We start from the raw sequence: 23,271 nt of genomic DNA on the forward strand, positions 1-23,271 counted from the left end.
CTTTCTTTTTAAAAACCCATTCTTCCAACACTGTTTGAACTGCATTTATGTGCATAAATAGGCTTTATTTTAAAATCTTATTCTTTTCTTTTCATATTACAGTGGCCCATGCTCCATTCAGTTCCTCTTTATATCATAGACTAGTCTTATCTGCTACTTTTACAGTAATCCTTTACTCAAATACGTTGGACTACACTATTAATTGATTTGTACTTTCTTTCTAATTTTAAAGCATTCATTCATTCATTCATTCATTCATTCATTCATTCATTCACCCTTTCTGATGTGCGTTTGCAAAACGAATAATAAATCCTATGCTCTTACTTTGAAGGACACACGGCGCTAGATGCGGTCATATTCCCTCTGCGCCGTGGTCGCTTGACTCAATTTGTCAAAATGGCGTTGCTCGTAAGAGGAGACTGGAGTTAGTTCATATTATATATCGGTGTTTATTCACTTACCGGACAAAACACACAGAGTTAGCCACTACAGTATGGCGACCCTGGACCAGAAATCACCCAATGTCCTTCTCCAGAGTCTGTGCTGCAGGATCACGGGGAAAAGCGAAGGTAGCTACATCATTTAGCGCTAGCATCATCCGCGCTAGTGTAGATACGTGCAATGCTCTAATATTCAGGAAACGTCAAAGCTAACCTAATTCAAAAAAGCGGCACTTTGTCGTTGCTTTTCTCATTCCTAATCGTACATAATTTTACACATGACATAAAGTCATTGGCTGAATCTTTATCGTCTACTGGCCAATTCGGCTTATCATTATCACACCAGGGAGCACACATTGTGATAATAACAAAAGTTTTTGCATTTCATGCGCCGGCTAACCCCGGTATGTTTTTATAACGGAAGGTTGAAGAAATTATGGAATGTGTTGCTAAAATGAAGCTGCTGGTCTTTTGGATATATGCCGAATTTTCTCCACCGCCTTGCGAGTGAACAAGCGCACACCTAAATATTTGACCGGTGAAGAATAGAGATAAAATGAGTTTTGTATCACTTTAGCAGTGTTGGACATCGGGACGTAGCGGGTCTCTGTCCGCCTCACGTAGTTAGCTGTCAGCCAGTGGGTTCGGCTAGATGCTGCACATCCAGCTTAACAGCGTCATGGCACTTACAGCTGTCACTTTAATACACTGTTAACTCTGATTTGATGCACTTGTTAGCGGTTTACTTCATATATCTAACCCTGGGCTTGTTAGCCGGTTAGCTCTCATGCTGACCAGTGCACTGTTTGCATGGTTATCGGATGCGCTTGTGTCTTGCTAGCTGCGGCAGGCCCCTGTTGGCTGCAGACATCTCAGAGTAAGGTTAGCATGTTGGATCAGAAACAGGCGAGAACAATCACTGTGATGCACTTATTTTGACGTGATTGCAACTTAAACCCTGTGATCAGAGACACCAAAGCTTTCCACTTGTAAAGTTCTATCATTTTTTCATCAGTGTTAGCCACATTCATTCTGTTCCATCATTGCAAGCCTTTCCAAAGTGTCTAAGTTTAAAGTTTAAAGCCAGATGAATGGGGAAATGTGAGGTAATGGCAGCAAAAGCACAAGAAAAAGTCTCCCGGTCATGACATTATTTTAAAGTACTTCTTACATACCCTGATCTTCAGTCAACGCTTGTTTTTTCGCTCTCCAGCTGAAGTCGCCCACCAGTTTCAGTATGCAGTGCGAGTGATTGGCAGTAACTACGCTCCCACCATTGAACGTGATGAGTTCCTGGTGTCAGAGAAGATCAAGAAGGAACGTAAGTACTATCTGCCAACACGTTCATACTATAGGTCACTGGGCTACTCTGCTATCCATCCAGATTTCTCTATTATCCATCTCTGTGGCATTGTCCCCAATCCATCAGCCAAATCTGCCCATCTCCGTTGCTGTCGGGCGGTTTTGTATATGAGCTCCATGTGTGCACTCATACCTTTTACGGTGGCGAAACTTTGCTCTAACAAAAAAGTCAGAAATATTTACTGCATCGTAAAAAGCAAATCCCTGTGGATCTTCATCTTAGCCAAGGTTGCACCATTAGTGGGAAAACATTGGTCCGAGATTTGATGGAGTAAATAAAGTAAAAACACTGCAGAATGTTCATTTATCTCCGGTCTTCAGATAGATAGATAGATAGATAGATATTTACACAAATAGCTACATTAATACCATTTGTTGCAGCCCTCGCTACTAACTGTGGCATGTCCTACCAAAACTGGTATTTCTCTTCTCCTCTTCTCATCTCTCACCTTCCCTTTGAAATGCAGATTTCTGTAGTTGTTCAGGTCTGAAACAGTCTGGAAGACATCAAAATTATGAAGGTGTTTTGAATACAGACGCTAGTGGTGTTTTTTCTTCTTATTCACGGTGCAGTGACAGGTTTCTTTGTGCTGCAGAGCAGAACAAGCAGAGCAGTGTGCAACCTGTCTGCTTTTCTATGCACAGATCAACCTCATGAGCTTCAGTAATTCATTTCCTCTCCCTTTGCGGTGTAAGTTTTGTTTGTTGAAAGGATTCTGTAATTATTTTGTTGTCTAAATTAGTGGGTAACCATTAACAGGTGACGTATCCCGCACATATCCTACGGGGAATGACAGGCACTCTCAGCCTCGGTGTGTGTTCATCTGTTGAATTAGTTATGAATATTGTAGGAGACTCGCGTACTATAATTTTGACACCTAAACATCGGAGCTGACAGATTTTTGTCTTGCTGTTTTTGCAGTACTGAAGCAGAGGAGAGAAGCAGACGCTGCTCTGTTCTCAGAGCTTCACAGAAAACTTCAGACACAGGTTGGTATTTGGGTTTCTCTCAGAATTGTGTTCTTACCAGAACAGAAAACCTGGATTGATCACATTATTACTATTTTAATATTAATATCAGATAATCTGCTGCAGTGTCCCTAACACGCTGTGACTGTGTTTAGCTGATGTTGTGTATCTGTCTGACAGAGTGTTCTGAAGCATCGCTGGTCTGTTCTCTACTTGCTGCTCAGCCTCTCTGAAGACCCACGCAAACCGTCCAGCAGAGTGAGGGACACACACACACACACACACACTGACAGTCAGAAGCTTGCGATTCGTTTTGCATTCAGTCTCATTTACATGGCGTGACATGACTAATGAAAACTTGGCGGGCTGAGACTCTTTTCTAAACTTTAGTCCACTCTTAGTGGGCAGCCCTTATTCATATCTTGATTAGACTTAGTTTCTGAGAAGGGGCAGGGTTGGTTATTAGCAATTAATGATGAATAATAACAACAATTATTAAAATAAATTCATAATTACAGGGCACCACCCTGGAATCAGAGGCCAGTAAGCGTACGGAAAACGGACTCAGAAACAGATATTCACTTGTAAATGTAAACATTTATTAAATATTTATCATTAAAGAAAACATTAAAGGCAATTAATGTGAGCACAGACAGTCAATACCAGCTGTTAACACAACCCAAATGCATAAATGATCACAGACAACAGCTCTGTACGGTTTAATAGAGTTTATTTATCATTCGCAAAATTGATCAATAATCAACAGTACTTCAATAAACTAACATCTGTCAAGGACTTAACAATAATAAAAGTCCATGTCCTTCCCAGGTTGGAAACTATGGGGCACTTTTTGCCCAAGCCCTCCCCAGGGACGCCCACTCCACCCCATTCTACTGCACCCGGCCCCAGAGCCTGGCCCTGGGCTACGGAGAGAGGAGTGCAGCTCTGTCAGCCAGCGTGGGGACCAGTGGCATCTCCAGCCTGGGAGTCTACACCCTGAACGGACCCACAGCAACGCCGCAGTCGCTGCTGGCTGGGTGAGCATGACAGCAAGACAAACCTGCTGAAGAAACAGTTTTGACCTTATTTATTTTTAATGTTTGTACCATTGTCTATCAGATAATGTGCCTCACATCTTAATGCATTTTATAATGCACCTTAATGGATAAACTTCCTTCAGCTACAAGCTAACATCACGCCTTGATTGATACCTGTCCCGCATATACATACACAGTAGGAGGTCAAAATAACGTTGACCTTACAATACAACAGCACCACAAACTAACATTTACACATTACATGAGAAGAGAACCCACGTCCATTTTCATGAGCGAGTCCCACGTGTCAGCTGTGTTTAAGCAGCTCCAGGCTCCGGGGAGAACAGGGTTATTTATCTGATGCTCGTCCTGTAAAAACACTCAGAGGCCGATAAAGGAAGCATCAATTAGCACCAGAAACTGAGTTCTCAGTCTGACCTCGTCTAAATCTGTTTTATGAGGCATCAGAAGGCCATTTAATTCCATTTATCTGTATTAATAATGCAGGAGTCCTTCAGACACAAATGACCACTGAGCTGTCTGGGCTCTCCTTTTAGTTGTGAAAGGGCAAATCCTCACTCCAGTCCAAACATAACAAACGATCTTATGGCTGTATTAAAATGTACCCTCCAGAAACTCTACAGTATGGTGCTCTGATTAAGCAAAGACATTTGTCCGACTTCTCTTTTAATGAGTTTATTTTCTGTGCTGAGTGATTTAAGATTTAATTTAATAGTCATTATGCAACACAAGATTATATTGGGGCATTTCTGTTGTTATTCCTGAAGCTACACACACTCAAATAAACTATAATACTATAATAATCAAGTCACAAAAATACACTCTCTGTGGTGGAGTGTTGAGGATGAGTTCAGGAGCTTCACAGCCTGAGGAGTGAAGCTGCTCTGTAGTCTGGTGGTACAGCAGTGGATACTTCTGTATCTTTTGCCAGATAGCAGCAGTGTGAACAGACGGGCTGGGCTGGGTGTTGTCTTGTAGTGTCCTTTGGGCTTTGCAGACACCTCACCAGTATCGCTGATGCGCTGCAGATGGGTACCAGTGATGTTCTGGGCAGTTTTAATCACCCGTGCTACAGCTGTTTAGCTGCTTGATACAAAAGGAAAACTCCCACGGTTCTCATTTTCTATGATCTAACATACTGATGTGATTTACTCTCGATGTGAGAGTTTTTCGGTACACAGAGTTTGTTGTTAGTGAGTGACGTCCAGGCTCTCCAGTGTGTCCCTGAGCCCTTGGTGTTGTTTGATCAGTAGAGGAGAGATACACCAGGTTTACCCTCTGCATCAGATCACGTTGTAAAGTCTCTTTCATTGTAGTCAGCTCATTAAGAAAAAGGAAATAAAGCCTCGACTCTGTGTCCGTCTCAGGAGGAGGATTAGTAATAATAATCTGGTGGATGTGTAGTGCTTGAAGTACTGTTACTCTCTTTATTCACATGTTGGCACGCGGGTCAGTGGTTGCTCACAGCGACATAAGTGGTCCACAGAGCAGCCAGGCAGGACTGTTGGACCGACCGTGTCCGGTGGCCAGTCCGACCCCGCTGGTGTGTGTGCGTCCTTACACACCGTTGGTACTTTTAGCGTGTCACACAAACGAGGCGACAGACAGAAGGAGACACGGAGAAGAGCGGGCAGGCGATAACAGAAATGGAACCATCACGTAGCGTCCCCAGGTAGTGCACTTTATTAAATCTCCAAGAGAACCTGATCTGGAGAGGGCAGAAAAGAGATCGGCAGCTTGTGAGAAGTGCGAGAAAAGTGCAAATTGAATTTGAAAGCTCTGCCACTTAAAGCACTTGATGTGTGTTTTCCAATTTCGCTTTACTGAGGAGTTTAGCCAAAGTATTTTGGAGGATCTGCAGTAAAACCGGAGCGGCCTTTTGAGTTGTCTTGTTTTTGTGGTTGTGAACTGGATTGGAACTAAACCTGTCAGGGGTTGTGGGGAAAACAAAACGGACTGTTTACCAAGTAGATTCATCCTCAAGTCTTTCACACACACACACTCACACCCACACTCTTTGTTGTTGATTGCTGGTATTTGGGCACGTATATTGCATTGCTACTTGCTATTTGCATTATTGTTTTGTACGGTTTGACGGAGCTATTTTTTTTCTATGTAGTAATATTTTATAATAATATAATTCCTGTATTTGTTTTTAGATATCGCAATATATATTGCAGAAAAGAAAAATATTGCAATGTCAATTTTTTTTTCCCGATATCTTGCATTCACCGGGTCACCTGACTGTCCTGGTGCTCCAGTCTGGTCCATAATGATGTATTAATACGTTAAAACAGTAGCCTGGTGGATCTGAAGACGGCTCAGATGGATATAACGGCTTCAGGTCCCCATCAGTAAATCCCACATATTCAGCATTCTGTCTATGGGAGCAATCAAGGTCACTCATCCCAAGCCACCTTTGTCACATTGTCTTTATAATTTAGTGTCCTTTGTCATATAAAACATTGTAATGTCAAACCTAAACCATCAACAGGGCCGCCATTCTCTTGAGTCGTGATGTGATGTCCGTTTCGCACAACATGATTGGATGATGCCTTCATTCAAGATACCTTCAAATCAGAACAAGTCTCGTATTTGTTAGCATGAATAAGATCTGGCTGTTGAGCAACACTTCACTTATCTGTGTGTTTCAGTCAGCCCCCTCAGTCTGCAGCAGGAGGCGGGCAGCCTTTGGGCTCTCGGCTGGCTTGGACTCTTCCTGTAAGCTGCTCCCCTTCAGCTCTGGCCCTGCCCAACACTCGACCACCGCTCGGACCCCCAGTTCCCTCCGCCAGAGTGGTCCGTCCTCGGAAAGACGGTGAGAGACATGTTGTGTAGACGCAGAATGACTTTATGGCATTACACCCTGACCAGAACACCATTAATGAGTCGTGGTTTGTCTAAATGGTAGTTGAGTTCCAAAAAAGTATTATAATCTGAAATCCAATGTTTTTATTTCTTACTGAGAGTATTGACTGTTTTCCTAATGTCTCTGTCCTCTTGTCCTCTGTCGGTGTAGGGGAGGTGAGCGAGACGGCGCTGGTGCGGGACATCCTCTACGTCTTTCAGGGAATCGATGGCAAGTTCATCAAGATGAGCGGCCCGGATAACTGCTACAAAATAGACAGCAAGGTACCCGAACCTGCCTCTGTGCCGGTAAAGCTTTTAAGAGACTCATCAGTTCAGCGGGTCACGCACATTACCAAGAATAACCTCACGCCACATTACAGGACCACCAACATCATCATCATCATCATCATCATCATCCCAGAACAATCGCTACAGTGCGAACCATGAGATGAACAAAGAGGTTCAAGTGTGACAAAAGAAACCGTTGTGTGGGATGCATGAGATAAGAGCTGCGACAATTAATCAATTAGCTGTGGTGTTCCATTGTTGCTTATGGAGAGCTTACGATAGCTACAGGGGAAAACAAATCTTCCTGTTTTTGTGCTCAGTGGCTTCCTTTGTGCCATAAACCAAGCCCAGTGGCAGACAACATTGCTCAGTGAAAGCTAGGCTAACAGGGAACCAATCTTAATGCAGATTCCAGTCACAATTACACTATACAGTCAATAATTACTTCATAATCATAAGGTTAAGCAGAAAGGTTGTCTGTTTCCACTTGGAAATCTGGAACAGGGACATTTTGCTTGATTAATAGAACTATTCTTTTTTTTTTTTCTTCTACTGGAGGGGCTGGCGGGTGTTTCCCCATATTTTCTTTTCTTTCTTTCTTTCAGATTTCAAAAACACAACTTGCAGTTTATTCCGCCACATTTTTCAGACGGGGAGAATCTGATCATCTCAATCTAAAAGCAGTTTTTATTTTAATCTGACCATATCCAACACTGAAAGCAGCTGTTCACTGTCTTCTTTGGACAAGAGCCTGTTCAGTGTTCGACAGATTTTCCTTTTAGGCACAGTTGAAGTAATGGTCGCCACATTTCAAGTGCAGATGATATGATATCAAGACTATTGTTGGTGATTGGACTTAAAAAGAACGATTCAACAGATCAATATGAAGCTCTTTGGCTCCGAGCCACATCGACCTCTCTTTTCTGTGAATTCCTTTTACTCCTTTGTGCTCGTCCTCCTCCCGCTCTCTCATATTATCGATAGGAAGGCCTCAGATGTAACCTGTCCCTTATTCTCTCAGTGGTGCTAAACATAGACTCGTGGTCAATCTGCTGTCACCGTCTTGATGGAGAAGGAGCCGGTGAGACCAGAGATAAAATGAGTCAAGGATGGGGATATTTTGAATTTGTCTCTGGCCACTTAACTCCTCTGTGTAAAGCTCTCTGGATAAGAGGTTTTGTTAAACAGATGAAAATTTAATGCGTCATTAAACGTGAACTCCTCCGCAGCTTGAAAACAAATCTGTTGCTGCAAGGCTGCGTGTAGTAACTCTTTCAGAGCTTTCAGAACGGCTGGATTACATAGCCTCAATATTAATGCGCTTGGATCGGGACAGTCAATATCATACGCATCATTTCCACTATGTGTCATTACAGTTTATACATTTCCTGATTAACTCAAGATGAATAAACAAAGGCAGGATGTAGAGCCTTGTGGATGTACACCGGTCAGTCACAACAGTAAAACCGCCTACTTCATATTGTGTGGTTTCCTGTTGTGCAGCCAAAACAGCTCTGACCTGTCGAGGCATTGTCATAAGACCTCGGGCGTGTCGGGGGCTCCGATCCTTTGGGTCCTGTATGTTGGGGGTGTGGGGGCTCCATGGATCAGACTTGTTCCGGCACGTCCCACAAGATGCTCGATCACATTGGGATCTAGGGAATTTGGAGGACTGGTTAACGCCTTGAACTCTTTGTTGTGTTCCTCAAGCCGTTCCTGAGCAGTTTTTGTGGTGTGGCGGGGCTCATTGTCCTGCCAGGACAAGTTCTTGGTCCACAATAGGTGTTGCATGTCAAGTGACGTCCACATGAATGCCAGGACCCAAGATTTCCCAACAGAACATTACATTGTAACGAGAAGCACGGTGTTACTCACATCACATGTCAGTGGTTTTAATGTGTGGCTGATTGATGTGTGTGTTGTATGTAATGTGTGCCGTGCCTCACCAGGTGGTGCTGTGCAAGTCCCTGAGAGACACCAGCAGCAGACTAGCCGAGCTCGGCTGGCTCCACAACAAAGTCAGGAAGTACACCGACGCCAGGAGCCTGGACCGAGCCTTCGGACTGGTCGGACAGGTGTGTCTGAGTTTGCCACATGTATTCATTATCTTCTGAAGTTTGTTTTGTTTTGTTTTGAATCCTTCCCAACACTGTCCCCTCTGTGTCCTCTCTCTCCTCCTCCCATTAGAGCTTCTGTGCCTCGCTCCACCAGGAGCTGAAGGAGTATTACAGGCTACTGTCTGTCCTCCACTCACAGGTACGCAGAGCAAACAGTGCCGAACAGATGAATGCGTACAGAGATGAATAGCGTTCAGAAGTTCAAAGAATAAAAAAGGAGTTGGATAATGAAAATGCTATTGAAAAAAATAATACATAACCAAAGAACTCTGCAAATGTGGTGAAAGATACAGTCTTCTGAAAACAGGCCTGTCACAATGATTACTTCATCAACTTACCATATATATCCTATCAACTTATTGACCGTACCCAAAAGTTGTACTTGAGTAAAAGTAAAGTGAGCGTTCATGTTAAAATAGCACTTTGATAAAAGTGAAGGTCACTCATACAAGCAGACCCCGAGGACAAGTTGTGCAGTACCTGGTATTAAATGTACCTAAGTTTAAAGAGTACTAGTAAAAGTGTTTTTGTTTTTTTTTTTACTTTTCTATGTGCTGATAAAATTAATTAATTAAAAAATTGACTACTTTGGCTCTGATGACGTATGCAGTCTGCAAAGTAACTAATAACTAAAGGTTATCAAATAAATGTAGAAGGGTTAAAAAGGACAGTAATTGTAGCAGAAAATGGAAATACTCAAGGAAAGTACAGGTAACTTAAAGGAAAAGTTACATCATCACCATCACTGCTAATTGATCTATGTACATGACTTCAAGAGTCCATTTTATTTATTGTTTAGTTGTGTGTTCTAATTTAGATTAAAAATAGTAAAAAATTATAAAATATATTTTTTAGGATATTTTGATATGATACTCTTAAGAATTTGAAGTTGACAGCTCTTTGAATGGGTGTTCTTGCATTATTGTGCTATTATATTATTGTTATCAATGGCATAAAATGGTCTTAAAATGACAATAATATGGTTTATCGCAGTTCTTTCTAGAACAATATATCATCAGAACAAAAGTAGTTATTGTAATAGGCTAATTTCAGATAAACTGATACCCATGTGTCTGCAGTTGCAGGTGGAGGATGATCAGGGTGTGAACGTGTGCACAGAGGGGAGTCTGACTCTCAGAAGGCTTCTGGTCTGGATGTACGACCCCAAAGTCCGACTCAAAACACTGGCCGCTCTTGTTGACTTCTGCCAAGGTGGGTTGGGAGTGTGTGTGTGTACGTGTGTTTGTTTTTGGAGAGGTGGGTCGACACACTATGTTTAACGTAGTCTTCGTTGAATAGGACGTCCCCTAATCATTAGTTCCACTCTTGCTTGTTTGTTTGCGATCAGGTCGTAAAGGAGGCGAGTTGGCTTCGGCGGTCCATTCTTACGGGAAAACGGGAGACCCACAGATGAGAGCGCTCGTTCATCACATCCTCAGCCTGGTGTCAAACCCCATCCTCAACTTCCTGTATAGGTGGATCTATGACGGAGAGCTGGAGGATACCTACCACGAGGTACACACACATCTGTAATCCGCCCTTAATACGGTGTAATGTGTTGGATGTTTAATTAGAGAGTTGCACCCTGCTTCCCAGAAGGTCCAGCAGGAAATTGCCGGTCATTTCTGGAACATTGTTCCATCCCACTGCTCTGACGTTTGACCCCAATGAGAGGGAACGTTACTGAGAGGAGAGAAATAAAGAAAGAAATAGAGAGGCAGGACAGCTTTTTAAATGAGGAGGGATGAGAGGGGTGTAATGGAGAGCCCGGTGATGGATGTTTCTCCTCTACTTCTCCCTGCCCTTCTTCTCTTTGTGTTTCTTTCTCACACACACTGTTTATGTGTCCAGCATTAACCATTCATCATCGCTGCACTCCGGTCTTAAGTGCTTGTGTTTAAGATCACAGACAAAGTTATTGCACCTTTCAGGAGGGACATCACCCTGGAGATCACATATAAAAACATTCACAATAAACAACACCTATAATTGTGGAGTAAAAAATAAGGTGTTAAGCTTGTACCGAGATACAGCAGGCACTAAAATGTGTACTAGTCTGAGACTGCTTAATTCAGTTCACTCCCATGTCAGGTAGAAAGCTTCCAGTTTTGATTCTGCCATGCACGTTCCATTGAAGGCTTTAGGCAGACAGTGAGGCATCAGTGGACCGTGATCTAATATTAATAAAGTCAAATTTGAGGGTCTTATACTTATTAGGGCTGCGTTTTCAGTGACATGCTGATCATTAGGACTTATAGTAGACAATGTATTAACTGGAACAGGATACCTATTATTGATAATATTTGTTGTGGCCAGTGTGAGTAAGGATGACAGGATGCAGTAGTAATTATCTTCTGTGTTTTGTTTTGTAAGACTGTGTAAGGTGCTTGCTGAGACGTTTCCCCATCATCAGAGCTGGAGATGATAATTAGATTATTGTGATTTATATGTTTAGGAGAGATTGATTTAATAAAAAAAAGACGCAAGGGAAGGAAACGGTCTCAATGTTGTAAACAAAGCTATCAGCTGGATATTCTGCCTTATTTCCTGTATTACCAGCATTAACTGTAAGTCTAGCAGGCTCTGTAATCACCTGCCGAGTGTTGCATCCCTGGTGTCAAATCTGCTTCAAACACCTGTCTTTACTTCTAGACTAATAGCAGTGCCGACTCTGGTAGGATGAATGCCACCCGCTCTCAGCAGATTATCCACAGAACTATATCCCTTACAGTCAGCTGTTCCTTGATGTAAACCTACTGTACATGTTATCATTACCTCGCACGAGCAAGGGACCAGAGACAGTTAGTCGATGCTGACTCATCTTTCCAGCAACCTGAAAAGTCCTGGCTCGGCTTTTTTTTTAGTAACCTCCGACTGTTCCAGCTGTACGTTGTTGGTGCAGTCAGCACAAGCCATCGTAACACTGGTTATCGTCGAGGCTGCCATAACTGTGGTGAAAAGGCATAATTGGTGAGCGAGGCTAGGTTGATGGAAGGTAACCTTGAAGCAACAGGCTACCCACTAACAAGTAGGTTGCAGTTCTCTCCAATACTGCCCACAAGTGTTACCAATATTGGGATAAAATCTGGCTCCTCCTCCTGCCATTAGCTGACTTTAATGATTATGATACATCTATAGTGTCTTTTTGTGAATTGTTGTCTTGTGACTGTATGTCTCAGTGTAGTCATTCAGAGCTTCCCAGTTGTGCTGAGGAGCGCAGAATTACATTTTTTTCTACAGAATCTGCCTCGTGCAAACACTTTATATTTGGCCGTAGTAGAACTAGAATGACACTCAGATGAGTGCATACCTCCACCAAGGCCCAACAGTCTCCTTTAATTTAAAAACATATTTAGATCCACTAGAACCAGATTTTTTATTTTGATCCACGTCAATGATAATGTTGGAAAAACGCAAATCTCGCAATGTTAAAGAAAGGGAGCAAAAGTCCTGGATCAATCCCTTTATCTGGATCTGCATCAAAAATGAATGGGGTTTACTCTGGGCCAAGACCCGTCCTCAATCTATTCCAAGTCTTGTTGAAACTTGTGCAGTGGTTTTTGTGTAATCCTGCTGACAAACCAACAGACATAACCTCCTTGTCAGAGGTAATAGAGACATTTTGATGAATGATGAGCTCAATAATTAAGCTTAGATTTGGTTATTTTTCTTGACGGAAGTGTGAATATGATTTGTTGATTAGTTCAAGGTCTGTTGGAAATCCGCCAATAATTTCAGTTTTTACAGTTTCTGGCCAGGATAGTGTGATTTTGGCGATATATTTTATTTGTTTGTTTTATTCAGACTCTCCATTGGGTCTTCAAAGGGGTATTAAAGTGTGTGTGCGTGTGTATGTGTGTGCGCGCAGTTTTTCGTAGCATCGGATCCCAATGTGAAGACAGATCGTCTGTGGCATGACAAGTACTCCCTCAGGAAGTCAATGATCCCCACGTTCATCACCATGGACCAGGCCCGCAAGGTATAGATACCCACACACACACGTCTTTATCTGTTACAATACAAATGGCTTTTTGCCACACACCTCCAGCTATCGGCCTGTTGACACACCCATTAACAACAGCAGAACACAGAAACGTCTTTTTGTGTGGTCATTACAGCCAGCTGTTATCTCCAGGCTGCTGTTTAGCTTAAGTTTTCTCTTTTTCTATTTTAGGTTCTGCTGATCGGGAAGTCCATCAACTTCCTGCATCAGGTCTGTCATGACAGAACACCGCCAGGCAAAATCACGGCAGCATCCAAGTCCGCAGACACGCCCAAAGATGGTAAGTTTATCTCTCACATTCTCATATACAGCTCAGGATTGGATGAGTTTGAGGGGGAAGTTATCTTTAGTAATGATCAGTCCAAAGTGCACATAATATTCAGAAGAAGCAACAGCACACTACAATATGCTGAATATGTAAAAGTCAATGGCTTTATGGTTTTGTCTTCTTTCTTTTTTAGTGTTTTTAAATCAGGCACACTCATGACATCATTGTCCAATAAGACGCCTCCTTTTTGTTTCGTCCTCAGCGTATTGATATTGGTATATTGACGTAGGCTAGTGGACTGGCAGTGATCAATGCTCTTACCGCTCACTGGCCTCGTCCTCTCCGTTTGACGACGAAGAGGAAAGAGGCATACTTAACCGTATTCTATCGATTCAGTCTGCAGGACTTCGTTTGATCTGTAGCTGTTACTGTATCTGCTGAAGGGCATCACGCTCTCTGCTCACTTAACGTCCAGCAACGAGAGGTCTGGTTGGATCAGGAGAGGAGGACGGTGTGGTTGAGCTCGATTGCAGTTTCCTTTTTTAAGCACTTTCCTGCTTTTCTTTTTTCATCAATCAGACAATCGAACAGTTAAACAAAAAAGGTTTTGACACAGAATGTTGTGTGCTGTAATAGAAGTGCAACTATGTTTTTATATAACTTTATTTTTCAAGATATAAGGCAACATAGTGACAAGGACAAGAAAAAAAGGGAAAAACACACACACACACTGAAAAGTTCCAAATATTCGATAAAAAATAATAAAATATGATATACAAAATGCCCTTCACCTCCAAATCCCATGAACTTTGCATCCATGCATACATTCAAATACAAACTTTTATAAAGGAAAAAGTTTTACCAGTTTTAGATTAATATCGACAAAGAACCATAATGGTACAATAATAACTGTTGTATCTCTTAAAAAAATGAATTGTCCCTGTCTGAACTCCCTTCAGACCCCGATAAATATCCTCTGTGTCTCTGTGGTAGCTGCGGAGCTGCTGTCCGACCTGGAGGGGGCGTTTCAGGAGAAGATCGACGCTGCCTACTTCGACACCAGCAAATACCTGTTGGACGTTCTCAACCGCAACTACCTGCTGCTGGAGCACCTGCAGGCCATGAGGAGATACCTGCTGCTGGGCCAGGGAGACTTCATCAGACACCTCATGGACCTGCTGAAGTAAGCAACACACACGTTGAATATATTCTCTCTTTTATTACACTTCCCAGTGGTCTGCTACATTGCATGTCTAAAGCAGAATTATAGCAGTACAATATTAATCGTATGTTGTCCCAATTATTCTGTCCCAGACCGGAGTTAGCACGTCCCGCCACCACCTTGTACCAACACAACCTGACTGGTATCTTGGAGACTGCAGTCAGAGCCACAAACGCCCAGTTTGACAACGCAGAGATCCTCAAGAGGCTGGATGTGCGCCTGCTAGAGGTAGTGTTGTGCGCTTGTGTGTGTTTGTGTGTGTGTGTAAATGAGGGATTGCTTTGCCGCAGGTCTGACCTCAGCATGTCCTAACCTTCTGTTTGCCCCAGGTGTCTCCTGGGGACACAGGCTGGGACGTGTTCAGTCTGGACTACCATGTTGATGGACCCATTGCTACGGTAACACACTTTTTCAGTATAGTATATTTCAGTATGTATGTTTCTATCTCTGCAGAGTAGTCGCTTTTGTTTTCATATATAAATATACCTCTGTGTGTGTGTGTGTGTGTTTCAGGTGTTTACAAGGGAGTGTATGGGCCACTACCTGCGGGTGTTTAATTTCCTGTGGCGGGCCAAGAGGATGGAGTACACACTGACTGACATCTGGAAGGGACAGATGTGTAATGCCAAGCTGCTCAAAACCATGCCTGGTACATAAACACACACACACACGCACACACACACACCATTTTTAATGATCTTGTGGTGTCATTCATTCTACGCATTTAAAGATGTGGTCGTGACAGCTTGATTAAAGTTGGTTAATTGTGTAGAAGACTTTATTTTATTATAGATTTAAATACAGAAAGAATAAAAGTGCTCGTTTCCTCACACTTCATTATTATGAACACGATAGTAATGTTATTGTGCAAGTTTAATTTTCATTCTTCTTAATGTTCTGATGTTCTTGTTTATTGTTGCATTTATTTTTGTAGTGATTAAAACGCCACTAACGAGGGGTGGGAAAAAATGTATTAACCCAAGTATCATAATTCTTCTTTTTACAATTCCTGAATCTGTTCGAGGTTCTCCAGAGATCAGCCTTTGGACAAAAAGTGATCATCCAGCAAAACTGTTCGCCGTCCGCTTTAAAGATATTTAAAGACCTCTCATTTCTCTAAAGACATACTCGTTTCCTCTCTCTTACCATGTATTCCTCGCTCCGCTCCACGAATCCTCGGTAGAAGGACTAAAACCCAAGTGAGGGAAACATCGGTGCAATTTCGTTGAAATGGGATGTACCTATCATAACCTCAAAGGGTCAAAACGCAAACTCAAAATTCCCAGTGGAATTGAAAATACAGCCACCACTAGGTGGAGACATTGTGTGCTGGAAGAGGGCAGCTCATAAACAGTATATATCTTTATGTTCTACGAAGTGCTGTATCGTAGGCAACTGGACTTCCTTGAAGATGTTTCACCGCTCATCCAAGAGGCTTCTTCAGTTCAGTTCTTCAACTGAAGAACCCTCTGGAAATCTTTGGTTTAGATACCTTGAAAGTTCTTGGGTTTTACTCTTAAAAAGCTGTACGAACGTTGTGCTTTTTACCCTTCAGAGTTGTCCGGCGTTCTGCATCAGTGTCACATCCTGGCCTCCGAGATGGTCCATTTCATCCACCAGATGCAGTACTACATCACCTTTGAGGTCAGTCCATTAGCGGTGCTGCTACCATTACAGGCCCGTAAAACAACAGTTTAAAACAGTAGTAATTACTGCAGGAGGCGTTCTGCTGCGTCAGTGAAATGCAACACTGCATGACTCTGATTTACAGGATCAACAGGAGCCCTGAAGTGTGTGAGGTTAACTCCATTTTAGAAGGTTGCTGGTTCAAGTCCAAACCAGTGAAAGTCAAACTAATGGAGTTGTTTTAGATGAGACAGCAGTTTTTAACTGCAGGTTTTACTGTCAAGTAAAGTCAGTAAATAAAAGATTCCTCTGCTCAGACAGCTGATGAAATAATGATAAGAATTATAGAAAAACATATTGACTGTGGACTGAGAGGCGCCAGCATGATATCAGACGTGGACCACAGTGACTGTATGGTATCTGATTTTTAATAAAAGGACAATGTAATTTCCCATATAGCTTTGGTAAAGTGTGTGTTTGTGTTTATGTGTGCACAGGTGCTGGAGTGCTCCTGGGACGAGCTATGGAACAAAGTGCAGCAGGCTCAGGACCTCGACCACATCATCGCTGCACACGACGTCTTCCTAGACACCATCATCTCCAGATGCCTGCTAGACAGTAACAGCAGGGTAACACACGCACACACACACACACACACACACACACACACACGGTGATAACCTTCTAGGAAAAATGAGATTTCTACACACACTTCCTTGACCTCCTTTCCTGTATGTCCGTCCAGTCTCTTTTGAACCAGCTGAGGGCCATATTTGACCAGATCATCGAGTTCCAGAGCGCCCAGGACTCCCTGTACCGCTCGGCACTGGAGGAGCTCACTCTCCGACTGCAGTACGAAGAGAAGAAGCAACAGAGAGAGGAGGAGGTAGGAATACAGATGAACGTCATACACCACTCAGAATTAGTTAGGGATGTTGGGATATGGGGGCATATATTTTGCCCAACAGTATATTTGTTGCTTCAGTGGTCTTACTCATGGAGTCATGTGTATCTGAGTTATGAAAAATGGTTCTGTTTGTTCGTGGAACCCCTTCAGCTCAGTTGTGAGGCTGTAACTTGAATGACGAACTCACACAGATATAATGGGAGCTGTTCTTGAGCAAAAATGTTTGTTTGGGGGCTATAAAAGGCACTGGATAATGAGTGAGTTTACCATGTGGCCATTTTAAATAGTCAACCGACGTAAGCTGACCCGGTTTTGGCCCGCATCCAGACAGGGAGTATCCAAATTGATGTTGCTGATGAACTCCAGAGAGTCATTAGCAGACTGGCCTCTCGACATTGGAACACCAGTAAAAGGCTTCTTGGTGGTGCCCCGAGAGTGCCAGACAGGGCAGATGACTAGTATCTGAGGTCCTACACCTAACGCCACCTGGACGCCACTGCAATACATCTCCAGAGACGTCTGAGGGCTGTCAGAGGAACCGCTGTGTCTGATTAGACCAAATCCGAAACAGGCTTCACCACTAAAGATGGAACACCAGACAACTGTTGCGACACCCTTGAATGCCAGGCACTGTCGAGCTTGTCTGCAGTGGGCCAGGCAACGTGTTGGTTGAACCGTCCAGCAGCGGTCGTCAGTGATGTTCATTAATGAGAGCAGGATCACCCTGAGAATGAAATGTGTGGCATTATTATTGGGGACTGAAAATAATCACAGAACACAAAATAAAAATTCAGATATGTCACAGAATAAACAATCAAGTGGAACACTAAACGAACATAATGGTACTTAAATGTGTGATAATATCCTGTCTGACTACGCGTCTGTGTGTTGATTCAGGGTCAGTGGGGAGTGACGGCTGAGCAGGAAGCGGAGGAGAAGAGAAGGATTCAGGAGTTCCAGGACACCATACCAAAGATGTGCTCCCAGCTCCGCATCCTCACACACTTCTACCAGGTGAGCAGCCCGACCCACCTCCAGGAGCAGCTGACAGTCATGTGCGTTGGGCGCATGAGGTGTTTCACAGTATCTTAGTCTTTTCACGCCTCCCTCTGCTTCTTTCAGAGCATCGTCCAGCAGTTCTTGGTGTTGCTGATGACCAGTTCGGATGAGAGTCTGCGCTTCCTCAGCTTCAGACTGGACTTCAATGAACACTACAGGTTTGTCTCTCAGAGCTGCAGGCAGCACAGGAACCAAAACAACTGAATTAGACAGCTTCCTAAACAATCACTCAGAAATAATCTCATTATACCCCTGTCATTTGTGTCTTATCCCAAAAAAAGCTGTTAATGAGATAAGAATGATCTCCATGGCTCTCCTGATCATGATCTAAGCTTCTTCTTTTTTCCCCCCAGAGTGTAATTGTCCCCTTATTTTAAAAACAGTGTTTTACTTTCAGATTTTCAGATTTATACTTGATTAAATGACGGATCTTGTACAAACTTGTTGCAGACCAGATCACATGGCTTGCTTTTAGTGATTTTGAAGCGCCTCGTGTCCCTGTGAGTGAATTGATATGCCTCCTGTGGGCTGTGCAAGACACATTTTAATATCCAGCAACAGTCCAGGTGTGAATTTCACAAGTGTGAGATGGAGAAGATGCAACAACAGAAACAGCGTGAGAAATTTCAGTAAAGCGTGTGTAAACCGTTTTTGTTATGAACAACAAGATGCCAGGAGAGCCAGCAGCCAGCTGAGGCTGAAGGGCCACAGCCACTGCTTACATTCTTTATGACTTTATTTCAAAAAACAGACTAATGACAGATCTCACCAGTTACTCACACATTTAGAGGGAAGTGATAAATATACACAGATCTACTCTATTGTAATTTATTCCCTTGTATGCTGCTCAGAGTAATCTCAGTCTGTTTGTCTCCATCTCGTGGGCAGGAGTGAGTTACTATAGTTGTGAGAATTTCATTTAAATGGGAACGATAAACTTATAATAGCCTGTCACAGATATTTTAGCACAATATATTAACAGTTTTTTTAATATATTAGGTTTTGTTTAATTCACGCAGTTCTGATATGAGATACTTTCATTCAGACCTCATGAAAACCTTTAAACCTGTTGAGTTTTCTTGTAAAAAGGAAAAAAAACAAAAGCTCTGTTTACATTCAGGAACGCACTGTGTGATTCATGAAGTTGTATTGTAAATAATTTAAATTGGTGATCTATTGTCTTTGGTTTACATCGATGTTCACTCATTTGTGTCTTTGACCACCAGCCGGTTTTGCTTTGCTGGCAATTAGGAAAGGTCACGAACAGGTCTAATACTGTTGGCTTATTAAGTTCATGTAAAACTTGGAGGAGAGCTATGGATCTTTAAAAGGACAGGAAAAAAAAGATATAATTATCAAACTCAGCATAGTTTTTCAATTAGATAACCCTTTTTTATGTGTATCAAATATTATATGCCACTTTTTACACTGGGTTTAATTCTCTTCAGATGAGAGAGTTCATGAAATAATAATCTAAATTCATTATGAGTATGAAAATCATTCTTGAAACATCATTTTGTAATTGAATGTTTTCTTACTCGTTGTTTTCTCAGAGCAAGAGAGCCGAGGCTGCGAGCCTCACTAGGCGCCAACCGCGGGCGACGACTGTCAAACATCTGACACGACTGCATCGACAGCTTCCACTCGTCGGAGCACGGGGTATGACATCACCAAGACGGGGCCCAGCCAGCGCACTTCATGTCCAGATGATGTCATGCCTTGGAGGGGGCGATCCAGCAATGTTTTCCGAAAAACACGCTCTGGGCGTCGCAGAAGCCGCGGTCGCCAAGTGATGACATCACAGCAGACGGCTCCAGCGAAGTCGGCCGCGCGGGAAGTTCAGTAAATCAAACTTTCAGAGCTAGTCGTGACATGCAGAGTAAACACCCTAAATAGACTGCTTGACAATTCAGCAAAGAATTCAGCGAAACTCGAGGTCAATCTGGAAAACAGAGCGGAGCCGAGTGTGAGGAGGTCAATAAAAAGCTGCTGACTGTCAGACTGGGTCACACAGGGCCACCTTACATGGCATGCCTTATTATTGAGAGAAAACAAAAACCTTTGTTTCTCAGCCTGGTTGCCAAATCTAGTCCCTAACACACATAATGTATGTACATAGAGTTTATGCAAAAATGTATGTATGTGTATATACGCATCTTTTCGCGTCAGCACCTGTGGCTTCGCATCTTCTCACCAGGGTTGAACTGATACGGGGCCGACATTGATATCATTTAAATTTTGTATTGGTGGCAGTCATTAAAATGGTTAAATCTGATCATTTTAGTGCGCTTATTCCATAGAGACAGTGTTTCTGCTGGAAGTTTGTTATCGTTAAGGTGCAATATAAAAGCATTTACACTTCAGGGTGTGGACAGATATTGATATTTCCGGTCGGTATTGACACATCAGTATATTTCGGTTGAAGCCCAGCTCTCCGCTCCTTCCTCCTTGAAACCCAGGGTTTTTTTAGTGTAACAGACCAGCTCTCCAATCACAAACATTCATAGGATTTTTGAATTACACACACACACGCAGGTGTAGACAATTCTGCTTCCAGTGACGTGAAGACCAGAAGACTCATACAGGAAAAAAAAAACAATCCACTTCCGCCTCTGGAAATCTGACATTTTTTAATTATTTTATAGCTGTTCTTCATTACATTGGTGAGAAACATCATTCTTCACCTTGACTGAGAACCGACTGAATGTTATTAAAAGTCTAGTTTTTATTTAAGTGTGTTTTCCTTGCTCAGTTTACAACCTGTGCTTTCACATCCATATGAGAGACGTTCACGTCAAAGTAACAAACAATCCTCTCGACAACCACAGCAACCTCACTTCTTCTCGACATCGCATCAACAATGGCGTCTGTAAATGTCCAGATGTTTCAGTCTCAAATGTAAATATTTCTAAATGAAAATCCGTGTTTAAAGAATTTAATGGTTATACCTTTGAATGTGTATTTTCTGAAACAAGACATTATAAAGAAGAAAACAAACGTTGTGTTAGGTGAGGTTTGTTTCATGAAGATGCTGGCAGTATCCACGTGGAGTTGGTTCAGTGTAGTAGCACCGTTGCTGTTGATCGGCTCCCTAAATTATTATTCACTTCTCGGTAATCGGATCACTCAGAGTGTCTGTTTAAGATGATAAAAACCTTTGGATTTGTGTGGAAGTGTCAATAAATATGTTTCCATCCTGACGTAAACCCAAAACTACAGTATCTGTCCAAGCTTTCAACTGTCTGAGAGAAGCTTTACATTTACAATCACCGCTCCAGTATCATTAAATACATACGCTGAGAATACAAACACCTGAATAGTGAAGTAAACATTTTAACCTTTGCTTCAGTGGGACGTAACTATTTACTGGATTTCCCTTGTAGTGCACAGTCAAATGCTTTTCTGTTGAGATGGAAGAAGTCACTTATACAATAATTCCCATATAAACAGCTGTGAGCGTTGATCTCACCAAGTATTCTGAAAATAAACCGATCTGTTTATCAGGCTCCCCCAAGTCACATTTAACTATATAAGAGCGCAAAAGTAAGTGAAGTCCACATAAACATGCTTGCAGTGATTTTTTTTGTTGTTGCGTTGCTTCATATGGTAGCTGGACCAGTTCAATGCTCTCTGACAATGACTTTCTTCATGTGCATATGTGGAAAAACATGAATCAGAGTGAAATGAAACTAAACCTGGTTATACACCGTCTGTTTCTGTCTGTCCTCTGCATTGTATAGCACATAATGTATAGAATATAGGGAAACGATCCATCCCGCATCTTCTTTAATAAAATGTTTTTTAATTAATGATTGTGTGTGTTTGTGCCTGTGTGACCTTTTACGACCATCAGTACCGTACAGCTCAGCCTCTGGGTTAGATGTGTTTGAACATACTGCCACCTACAGGCAAGACATCATAGATAATGTTTGATTATTTCAAAGTTTTCAAAAGTTTAATCTGAACATTTACTGCTGCTGTTGGTTTTCTCCTCATCTGAGCTGTAAAGGTTTTCACATCAGATTATAAATGACCAGATGAATTAAAAAGGTAAAAACCAGTAAAAGTAATTATTAAAGGGGTGCAACAGAAGTTTTGTATTACACTCTCATGAATCCTGGCATGCAAGTTTATCCTTGACTTCAGGTAACAGTATGTTTCACAGAATATGAATCAAATCATATCAATTGTATTCATATAGCCCAAAATCACAATCATATTGCCTCAGTGGGCTTTACAATCTGCACAGTGAATGACATCCTCTGTCCTTAGACCCTCGATTCGAGTGAGGAAAAACATGCCATGTTGAGGAAAAAAAGCTTTTAACGGGGAGAAAAAAAAGATGGAAGAAACCTCAGGAAGAGCCACAGAGGAGGATCCCTCTCCCAGGATGGACACACATGCAACAGATGCCGCATTTTCAGAACAGAACAACAAAATCACAGTTTACAAGTTGCATTGACAGAATATCTGATAATATGATGCTTTCAAACGCATCTCGCATTATTCCACAGCAAATGGGCTTTACTTATTGGTCATCATGTGACCTTTCATGAAGTGTGACCTCAAGTAATTTCAGTCAGTAATCATGTAGGATTTTTAAAAAGTAGTTTGGTTTTTTGCTCATTTCTTATTTTGCGATTTAATGTGGAGTGTGGCTGAATATCGTTAAGAAAGTCAGTGACGTCGGGTTTTAATTCTGTCAATTTTATTTGATGTAAATACACTTTACACAAAAATATATCGATACAAAATATGTATGCAGGAAATAATAAATAAAATATCTCAACAACAGCAACAACAGTAATACAAATAATCATAATAATAACAATAATAACAAAAAACATAATAATAGTAACAAAAATAATACAAATAACGATAATCATACCAATAATAATAATAGTTGTAACAATATAATAATAACAATAATAATAATTTTAATAATAATAATTAATATAATGATCCCAAAAATAATTAACACAAAAACGTCTATACAAATATCTTTACAATAAATAATACATTAATCATCTGTATGACAACAAAGAGAGTATATCTGTACGAAGAGTATACAAATCTATACTTACTATACTGTGCACGAGTTT

The 23,271-nt window shown here is 41.9% G+C and overlaps 1 protein-coding gene across 1 annotated transcript; it reads left to right on the top strand.

Annotated features, from left to right (window-relative positions):
- Positions 1-410: 410 nt before the first annotated feature.
- Positions 411-21,978, top strand: tubgcp3 (tubulin gamma complex component 3). The gene is made up of 23 exons (XM_073462668.1): positions 411-569; positions 1,654-1,761; positions 2,725-2,792; positions 2,952-3,029; positions 3,600-3,808; positions 6,484-6,647; positions 6,849-6,961; positions 8,917-9,042; positions 9,155-9,223; positions 10,164-10,296; positions 10,433-10,599; positions 12,953-13,063; positions 13,259-13,367; positions 14,349-14,538; positions 14,670-14,805; positions 14,907-14,975; positions 15,091-15,226; positions 16,133-16,221; positions 16,701-16,832; positions 16,949-17,089; positions 18,008-18,124; positions 18,233-18,327; positions 19,723-21,978. The coding sequence occupies exons 1-23, from the start codon at positions 494-496 to the stop codon at positions 19,787-19,789; spliced, it is 2,703 nt and encodes a 900-aa protein (XP_073318769.1). The 5' UTR covers positions 411-493; the 3' UTR covers positions 19,790-21,978.
- Positions 21,979-23,271: the final 1,293 nt, after the last annotated feature.

The sequence above is a fragment of the Pagrus major genome, chromosome 24 (genome assembly GCF_040436345.1).
Source record: "Pagrus major chromosome 24, Pma_NU_1.0".
NCBI lineage: Eukaryota > Metazoa > Chordata > Actinopteri > Spariformes > Sparidae > Pagrus > Pagrus major.

Bases quoted from the DNA above. Each gene is read 5' to 3' on its own strand.
- tubgcp3 (XM_073462668.1), top strand. From the start codon at position 494: ATGGCGACCCTGGACCAGAAATCACCCAATGTCCTTCTCCAGAGTCTG. The intron at 9,043-9,154 runs GTGTGTCTGAGT...TCCTCCCATTAG, and splicing joins CCTTCGGACTGGTCGGACAG to AGCTTCTGTGCCTCGCTCCA. The intron at 18,328-19,722 runs GTTTGTCTCTCA...TTGTTTTCTCAG, and splicing joins GACTTCAATGAACACTACAG to AGCAAGAGAGCCGAGGCTGC.